Source organism: Rhamphochromis longiceps, linkage group LG16, assembly GCF_057381845.1.
Source record: "Rhamphochromis longiceps isolate RC_006_pf linkage group LG16, R_longiceps_female_GT1.1, whole genome shotgun sequence".
In the NCBI taxonomy this organism is placed as follows: domain Eukaryota; kingdom Metazoa; phylum Chordata; class Actinopteri; order Cichliformes; family Cichlidae; genus Rhamphochromis; species Rhamphochromis longiceps.
This window is the reverse complement of record NC_140572.1, coordinates 19,276,026-19,285,883: the sequence shown is the minus strand read 5'-3', so window position 1 is coordinate 19,285,883 and position 9,858 is coordinate 19,276,026. Positions and strand designations below refer to the sequence as shown.

At 39.9% G+C, this 9,858-nt stretch overlaps 1 protein-coding gene across 2 annotated transcripts in view; it reads right to left on the bottom strand.

Moving 5' to 3' along the window:
* Positions 1–1,982: 1,982 nt before the first annotated feature.
* The window catches only part of srpx (sushi-repeat containing protein X-linked), a 28,050-nt gene continuing 20,174 nt past the window's right edge, over positions 1,983–9,858 (bottom strand). Inside the window, exons 5-10 of one of the 2 annotated variants that reach the window (XM_085384105.1) lie at positions 9,594–9,720; positions 9,381–9,502; positions 8,321–8,500; positions 6,188–6,321; positions 3,930–4,051; positions 1,983–3,839 (exon numbers count right to left, since the gene is read on the bottom strand). In XM_085384105.1, the coding sequence (XP_085240231.1) occupies positions 3,656–3,839; positions 3,930–4,051; positions 6,188–6,321; positions 8,321–8,500; positions 9,381–9,502; positions 9,594–9,720 (869 nt within the window). In that variant the 3' untranslated portion in view covers positions 1,983–3,655. The remainder of the gene's footprint in view (positions 3,840–3,929; positions 4,052–6,187; positions 6,322–8,320; positions 8,501–9,380; positions 9,503–9,593; positions 9,721–9,858) is intronic. The other variant, XM_085384106.1, reaches the window with a different exon arrangement.

Sequence of the window (9,858 nt, the reverse complement as noted above, 5' to 3'; positions counted from 1 at the left end):
ACACACAGGTGCTCACAGACACAAGCTACACCCTTTTTAGCTCCTACCTCAAAGCACACTGTGCAGTGTCGATCCTACGTGCCGCACAATACAGGGAGTGCAGAATTATTAGGCAAATGAGTATTTTGTCCACATCATCCTCTTCATGCATGTTGTCTTACTCCAAGCTGTATAGGCTCGAAAGCCTACTACCAATTAAGCATATTAAGTGATGTGCATCTCTGTAATGAGAATGGGTGTGGTCTAATGACATCAACACCCTATATCAGGTGTGCATAATTATTAGGCAACGTCCTTTCCTTTGGCAAAATGGGTCAAAAGAAGGACTTGACAGGCTCAGAAAATTCAAAAATAGTGAGATATCTTGCAGAGGGATGCAGCAGTCTCAAAATTGCAAAGCTTCTGAAGCGTGATCATCGAACAATCAAGCGTTTCATTCAAAATAGTCAACAGGGTCGCAAGAAGCGTGTGGAAAAACCAAGGCACAAAATAACTGCCCATGAACTGAGAAAAGTCAAGCGTGCAGCTGCCAAGATGCCACTTGCCACCAGTTTGGCCATATTTCAGAGCTGCAACATCACTGGAGTGCCCAAAAGCACAAGGTGTGCAATACTCAGAGACATGGCCAAGGTAAGAAAGGCTGAAAGACGACCACCACTGAACAAGACACACAAGCTGAAACGTCAAGACTGGGCCAAGAAATATCTCAAGACTGGTTTTTCTAAGGTTTTATGGACTGATGAAATGAGAGTGAGTCTTGATGGGCCAGATGGATGGGCCCGTGGCTGGATTGGTAAAGGGCAGAGAGCTCCAGTCCGACTCAGACGCCAGCAAGGTGGAGGTGGAGTACTGGTTTGGGCTGGTATCATCAAAGATGAGCTTGTGGGGCCTTTTCGGGTTGAGGATGGAGTCAAGCTCAACTCCCAGTCCTACTGCCAGTTTCTGGAAGACACCTTCTTCAAGCAGTGGTACAGGAAGAAGTCTCCATCCTTCAATAAAAACATGATTTTCATGCAGGACAATGCTCCATCACACGCGTCCAAGTACTCCACAGCGTGGCTGGCAAGAAAGGGTATAAAAGAAGAAAAACTAATGACATGGCCTCCTTGTTCACCTGATCTGAACCCCATTGAGAACCTGTGGTCCATCATCAAATGTGAGATTTACAAGGAGGGAAAACAGTACACCTCTCTGAACAGTGTCTGGGAGGCTGTGGTTGCTGCTGCACGCAATGTTGATGGTGAACAGATCAAAACACTGACAGAATCCATGGATGGCAGGCTTTTGAGTGTCCTTGCAAAGAAAGGTGGCTATATTGGTCGCTGATTTGTTTTTGTTTTGTTTTTGAATGTCAGAAATGTATATTTGTGAATGTGGAGATGTTATATTGGTTTCACTGGTAAAAATAAATAATTGAAATGGGTATATATTTGTTTTTTGTTAAGTTGCCTAATAATTATGCACAGTAATAGTCACCTGCACACACAGATATCCCCCTAAAATAGCTAAAACTAAAAACAAACTAAAAACTACTTCCAAAAACATTCAGCTTTGATATTAATGAGTTTTTTGGGTTCATTGAGAACATGGTTGTTGTTCAATAATAACATTATTCCTCAAAAATACAACTTGCCTAATAATTCTGCACTCCCTGTAATATTCAATATTTAGTATTTACTGTTATATTCACATAGATGATGTTTATTATATTGCTCTTTTTTTTTTGCTTGTTTTCTCTTTATTCTTTCTCAACCGGTGAGCCAGGTGATTGATATGTATTTTTTTTGTCTGTTTGTTTTGTTTTTTGCCCTTTATCACTGTTTTTCTTTCCCTCTTTCTTTTTTCTCTTTTCTTTCCCCCAGTCATGTCTGTCCCATGTGTAGCAAGTGAAAATAATATAAAATAAATAATAAAAGCAAAAAAAAAGGAAAAATATCCCCATAGTTTAAATTTTTAATGTTCAGGCTAGCCAACACCAGGAGATGTTGGGGAAACCACAATCATTATATTGCAGAAACATCCCATGGGACTCGTTAACACCTTGGATTCGCTGTGTCTCCACTCTTCCACCAGAATTTAATTTCTAAAATTTGATTTCTAAAAAGAAAAGCAAAATGTGATTTCATCTAAAAAGAGGACTTTGGATCACTGAGGAACAGTCCAGGTAAGACGCTTTCTGATGTCTGTGGTTCAGGACTGACTTAATATTAGGAATGAGACATTTGTAGCTTCTTTCCTAAAGATGTGTTTGTGTGTCGTGGCTCTTGATACAATGACATCATCCTCAGTCAGTTCTTGAATAAACTTTTCTTGATGATCTTCTCAAAACTGCCGTCATCCCTGTTGCTTGTGCACCTTTTCCCTTCCAGTATTCTGTTTATGTTTTGATGGATGATGAAAAAAAAACATCTGGGTAACTGTGGAGTCAACAACATGATTGTGGCTGATTGTACTGAAGATGCAAAGTATTCATACTGTTTAAATTGTATTTCACGCAAACTGAAATAAATATACTAATAATCTGAATATTTTGTTTTGTTTTTTCATAAGCTATGAGGCATATTCATGAAAATTTAAATGTCAAGTTCAGGAATCATCTAACTGAAGACCTTCAAAGGTCATAAATATGCCAGACTAGGATGTGTGATTCTCTGCATGCTTCCACATCTTTCCTTTTCCCAAAGAAAACCAGTGGACCATTGAGCTGTAGGACTATTAACCAGATGTCAAACAAAGAGCTAAACATCATAGCATGCCCTTATTGGCTCTTATAAAAAAAAAAATTTCCCATATTTAAAATGCAGTGTTGCAAAAACAGTCCTGGAACCAGAATTTGTCTGCTGCACATCCTTTCTTTGGAACAACCTAGTAAGTGATACTGAACACAAAACGAAGCTGAGGATTGTTAAGGCATAAAATTCAAAATAAGAATACATTAAATATTCAAGGTTTTCCTCAGATTACTCAATTAAACATAAGGTTTAAATGTTTTGCAAATCACTGCATTCAGTGGGTTTTTTTAAGTTGTGGAAGGAAGTTTTTTTGCTTCAAGGACAATTTGTATTTTAGGAAAATATTTAGTACTGACTTATCGAGTTCTCCTGTGAATCATTTGCCCTCTTAACTTTCTCTCTTTACTTGTCCTCGGGCACTTTTGCAGACTGCTTCCTCACACTGACGCACACAGGAGCACATCCTTCGCACTAGACATATTTAATCAGTGTTTGCAAATTCAGACACAGATGCACTGCATGTACAGAGTACATCCTTATTGGGAAAGGTGCGACATAAATATTAGGTGAAAGGTCTTCCAGTTCATACAGTAAAAAGACTTCTTTTTTTTTTACAAAGTAGTAAGACAATTATTCTGCTTTGAAAATAATAATAATAATAGAACAAATAAAATACAGACAAGACACAGGAATCAGTATGACTGTAATGCACTGTGTGATTAGCACCATGACTGACATCCAAACTTTTGACACACACACACAAACAAACAGACATGCTCGCGCACACAGGATACAGGGCAGATTTGGTTCAGGTAGGAACGTGTGACATGTGGATGGAAACGGGAGATCCGAGTCTTTTCTGCTGTGACGAAGGAGGGAAAGCTCAAAGATGGCTGACAGTCCATGGAAGTGTACTCGGCGTTTTATGACTGGCAGGTCTGGCCCGCCTCCTGCTGTACCAGCATCTCGTCTTTGCGGAGGGGGAAAGTGTCGATGGTGGTGAATAATTCAGCCGCTGTGATTGGAAACGGGTAGCGTTGTTTGTCTATGCCCTGCTTGTCTACCAGCACCATTTGGAAAGACCTTTGAGGAATCTGGAGCAGTAACCTAAGAAATGCATTCAGTTCAATGAGCAGGAGCGAGCAAAAGTCACACATGCTGAAGTTAACAGAGGTGGGTGTGTTTGCATGTTAGTACCTGAGCTGCAGGGCCAGTCCTGGAGAAAGCAGGTTGTGTCGAATCCGGCCGACTTGTGCCGGGTAAGTCCCGACCAGCTCGATTACTGTCACATGTCTCAAGTCCAGGCCACACTGAGCTTGCTGTTCTCACAGGACACAGACACACAGATCCATCAGTTTTATGTTTTTGATTACGTTCAGCGCCACTCGAAAACAATGCTGTCTCTGTGCATGTGTTTTCCACATGTACGTATGACTACACTGTTTTAGACTTTGACTAATTTGGAGCCAATCTTGGCTCTGTTTCAAGTTAAGAGCTTGATCTGGAATCTCAAATCCGCAGCACACTAGAGAAAGCAGAACTGGGAGACATCGTGTGTCCAACAAGTATACACACTGGATTTTTGTTCATGAAGAGAGGGGGAAATTTTAATCCAGTGGAAACCCCACTCCTGTCCTTATTGCATGAACAGGAATTCAAACAATCCGGCAGGCTGTTGATGTTGCTCAGCAGGTTAAAGTTAACAAAAATAGATTTTAAATGAGACATTTTCCAATAACTGAAAAAAAACAATGTGCCTACAGTGCTGTGCAAAAGTCTTGAGCCACCTCTTAGGTCCAACAATTTATTTAAATGTCCGGGCTTCTTGAAGGACTCCCAAAGCTTTTCTTTGGATGTTTTGTGCCTCTTGTTCCGTTTTCTGTCAAGATGATCCCACACTGCTTCGGTAATCTTGAGATCCGGGCTCTGGGGAGGCCAATCCATGTCTGATAATGTTCTATTGTGTGTTTTTTTTCTATCCAGGTATGATTTTATTGCATTAGCAGGGTTCACTGCCATGCTGAAAAATGAAGCTATTGGCAATCAGACTCTTTCCAGATGGTACCCCTAACTACATGGTGGATTAAAATCTGAAAGCACTTTTTCTGCATTCCTATTTGTCCTTACTTCTCTTTGCTCTTTTCTCAGACGGCTCATTTTTTCTGGTTTTGATTAAGTAATATTGTAGAGTCCTTACCTTCCAATATAATACTCCATGAGGTGACTGCTGCTGTGAATTGGCACTTTGTAAGTAAAACCTAACTGAATAACTGTTGCAAGCATATTAATAAACAATTTATTGTAATATTGATATTTCGACTCATCCATTTATATAAACGCACGAATGCTACAGGATCCCTGCGTACGTGGGTTATACATCTGTGAATGTACAGGGGGATTTTTGTCAGTGTTTCGAATGATGTTCAGGTGATAGAGAACTTGTACAGCACTGCAGTTTGCTACTTATTTAGTATTAATATACTAAGGTAAGTATTAGAACAGTGTCTACACATGTGCTTATCTTGCTATTAAAATGTGAAACTATCTGAGCTAATTATTAGCCCTTTATTTATCCAGGTAAAAAATCTAATTGAGATTAAAATTCTCATTTCCAAGAGACGCCTGACATCATGGCTAATCTGCTATGTTATTATGAAAGCATACAGTTTAGTACATTTACGCTAATTTACAGCTACACTGACACTCCTTTTGCTTTTTAAGCTGTGAAGTTGTGGCACACAACACAGATAGATTTGGACAGACTTCACTGAGCCCTGAGGGGAAAATCTCTCCACAGTTTGCATAAAAACTCATTTCAAGTTAGATCTGCCTACTCCACACAGCCCAAACTTTCTGACAGTTCCTTTGTCTGCTACTGCAGCAAGATGATTTTTAAAGTGTTTGCAGTGAATAAATAACCATACTGATGGGTCAGTTGTGTAATTGTGTAAAATTATCACCATTTTCCCAAATAAGGTGAAAATGAACTGTTTTTTCCTTCACTTTCAAACTAACTGTAGAAATTCCTGATAACCAGTCGACAGACTGCAGGACCGATCAGTCATCTTGTTCACAAACTGACACCGGTTTATCTTTCAGCTGATATCCGAGTCACTTTGAAAGGTCAGGCATTTAAAAACAGCTCTGACTTAATGCTGTCTGATGATGTGGGAAAGCATCCACCCCAGAATAGCCTTATCAGAGCCAGTGTCACTATCATTTATTCACTGCCGTGACATTTCGTGTTCATCACCACAACACCCTCTCTCCTATTTATTTATGTCACCACTTTTACCCACTTAGGTGGCAAATCGGGCGAAAAAACCCCCCACAAACACACTGAGGCTGTCTTTGTGTGCATCATCACAGAGGACGCAAGACGCTCCGGCGTTGACTTCCACCCCTCCATCTCAGTCGACTCACATTCAGCTCATTAACTGAGAGTCGTGCCTCACCTGCAAGTTAGTCATCTGGAAGCGGTAATTATGATTGGCAGCCGTTGGCGCGGAGATAACGAGGAGCCTTCGCTTCTCATAGAACTGGTCCAGCAGCGCAGCAGCCGTACGCACTCCCACGTTGATGTTCATGGCTGTGACGACATTGAACGGACAATTTAAAGTGATGAGACAAGGCGTGACACACACGCTACAAAGAAAAGGGTGCTATTACAACACATTATTTCTGTGAGATGTTTCATCATTGATTGTTTTTGGCTGCTCAGGTGATAAAATCAAATTAATGGCTCACGGTCTTTGACCCTTGTTTTCGATTATAATCCTTACCTTTTAACGGTCCTTTGTGTTTCTGGAGGGTTTTCCTCGTTTTCTGTGCCTCCTATGTTTCCTCTTTCTGCTTTTCATCGTTTGTCTGTGTGTTTGTTTCTGAAAGTCAGTTCCTCCTGTGGCTGTCTCGCCTTTGTTCCTTTCCCTGCCTTCATTATTGTCTTGACTGAGTCCATCCCTGCCTTATCCCTCTCCCTGGTGTGAGCATTTAGTCTGTGTCCTCTGACCCACAGTCCTAACCCTGTTGTTGTCCCATCACCCTCATGTTTTTTAGTCGCTCTTGATTTCTCCAGCTGGCTCACTGCTTTCTTTTAGTCTCTTTGCGATTGGATTTTATTTCTGTATTGATTCTCGTGCCACAATGCGCATCACTTTTTACGTTTGGTAAACAATAAAAGCACTTTTTATATTTATTCTGCGTTCCAGTCTGTCTCTGTAGGTCCAACTTATGAGTTTCATTGGAAATGTGACAGAACCGAGTCGAACACATGACTTTTGTTATTCAACTGTTGCACTTTTTCTGTCTTCTTGAACATTTAATGGAGGACCGTCCAGTATTGATCTGTCCAATCGATCGGTAAGAGGCGCCATATTGTCCTCATTTTGGATTCTCATATAAAACCAGAAAAGGTTACAGGAACTATATGAAAAAAGAAAATGCACTCCAATATCTCTGCATTAAGCAGGATCCCTCTGAGTTTCTGTAGTCAAAAAATGACCTCCACCTCTGTTTTGATTACATTCAATGGTGAAGAAACCCACTTACATAAATATCAGGCCATATAATATTTAACAGGACAGAATTTCGATTTTAAAACGTCATATTGGGCTAATAAGTAAGCAGATTTTGTAAATGAATGCAAACTAAATTCTCTAAAGTCCTTGAGCTCTCTATTGAGTAATGTCCAAGGCTCATGGTTTCAGTTTCTGTGATCATTCACCTTTTCAGACTTCAGGATTCCCTCTCATACTGCAATATTTCTACAATTAATTTAATCATCAGCAATTTCAGCTACTTGTAAAAACTCCCAGCAGGTTACAGGACAACAAAGTGTCTCTCTTACTGACTTGTTGCACGAGCAAGCTTTTTCCTCTGAAGATTTCATCCCAAAAAGCAAAACTAAACAGTGAAAATGAGGCTTTTAGGGAAGCTAGATAAAAGCTAGTGGTATATTTTTTTTTTAATTGCCAATTTAAATTGTATTTTATTATTTTAAGTTGTATCATATCGACAAAAAAACTGATCTATCAGAAGTTTGTCTTTGTCTTTAAAGTCACTGTATATTGAACCTTCTCTTTAATGAAGTAGAGATTCGCTGCATTTCAGCCAGATGGGGGAAAAAAACTGCCAGACAAAGCAGCCAAAATGACGGCAAGACACAAAAACATTTTGACAGCCAAACCATATGAAAAACAGACAAACTGAGTAGAAAAAAAACCACCTAATGAAAACCACTGCATATGATTCAAATGGTTGGAAGTGAAGCGTTTATACTCACAAAAACATAAAGAGACATAAAACAGAAACCCACTGGAGAAGATGTGAGCAGTGAGATGAAAACTACTTGCATGTGTGTTGGTTGTTACTACAGATTTTGTCTTTTTAATAAATCCTGAAGTACACAATGTCTACTTATAAATACAGGCTAAGCACATGACACAGTGATGGTAAAACGAGTAAGAAAGGTCTATGTCTATGTTTATCCTTCCATTTCTGAATGACTTAAACTAATACAATTATTAAATGAAGATTGTCATGTCTGTACGAGAACAACTTGTATGGCTTGAACAGGATGCAGTACTTACGTGCACAGGTTGTGTCTGAGCCCGACCAGGTGAGTCCATACTGACACACTCTGGCAGCGCTGCCCCGTAGCTCGGAGCCGCCGGTGCAGGTGAATTCACAGGTGGCTCCGTAGTTGTCTTTGTCACTGTCACACTTCATGTAACCGTTGTCCGGAGGAAAGAGAGGGCTGCAGCGACGCACTGTTCACAAAAAGAGACGGTAAGATTCTGGAGAATTAGCTTTTTACAAGCCTGATTAACTCTTGCCTAATAGATATTTGCCATATTAGTCTGTATCATATGTTTGGCTTATGCATAAACCGTTGTGCTAAAGGGGAAAATAAAAGCTGGAGTTGCATTCAGGTAACTGCCACAGTACTGTGCAAAGGTCTTGAGCTGCCCCTAGTTTCTATTTTGCTTCCAAGCAGCCAGTCTTGTCATTTTTTTAAAAAGGGATCTTTGGAGATTACATTTTCAGAAAAACGAATCATTCAAGCATAAATAAGGTACCTTACTCAAGGAATGAACCAGTGTTTAGTCCCCTCATAATAAATTGTATCTTTAGCCACTTTGATATGGCTATTTTATCACCACCAAGGTTTTTAGCAGAACCTCTGGCATATCTAGACATGAAAAAAAAATCTGAGGAAACTAGACAAGAAGAATAAGCAGTCCTAAAAAATGCTATCTACAGCAGATAGACATTATGGGCATTAAAATTCAAGCAAAGATCTGAAACAGAACCAGAGAGATGGATGTATGTAGGTGGATATATACTGTATTTCCATATATTTTTGCACATGTTTATTTTTGCAATAAATCACTGCACTTATTTTGCATTATACTGCAAGACTTTTGCACACATATTCTGTATGTACCGTACATCTGTTCTGTCTTGATCTAACACGTTTAACACGCATCCTAGCAAATATTGCATTGCATAATGTTAGTCTACCAATTAAATATATATTTCTATAATCTTTGGAGACTTCTTGGAGATAACCCCCTGAAAAAGTGTGTGACCAAAAACCCTGTTCCAGACAAACGATCAAAATCTTATCCTCTGCTTTTAGAGGCTCACCTCGCACTCTGACAGTGAAGCGGCAGGACCCTTTGTTCCCAGCCCGATCAAACACAGTGTAAGACATTTTATGGAGCCCCTCTGGGAAGTTGGATTTTGAGGGCTTTCCTTTAAGGATAACACTGGGGGGGGGGGAAACAAAAAACACATTCTCAGTTTTAATCTTTCAACTTGCTCTTGGGGGCTTAACAAGGAAGCAGAAAAGCAACCGACTCTGTGAGGATGCCGTCTGCAGTGTCAACACCCTCTGGTGTGTCCCAAGTCACCCTCGCTGTCAGCTTTCCAGGTTCTGCCCACTTATCCTTCACATTTGGACACTTGATTTTTGGAGGATCAATATCTACAGGAAATTAAAAAAACAAACAAAAAAACTTGTCAAATCTTGTCATCACTGTAACTCTTGCAACATAAAGTTATACGGTGCATCCTCCTAAACCAAATCTAGCCTAGATGAAAGACATGCTTGAAGTACATGAAA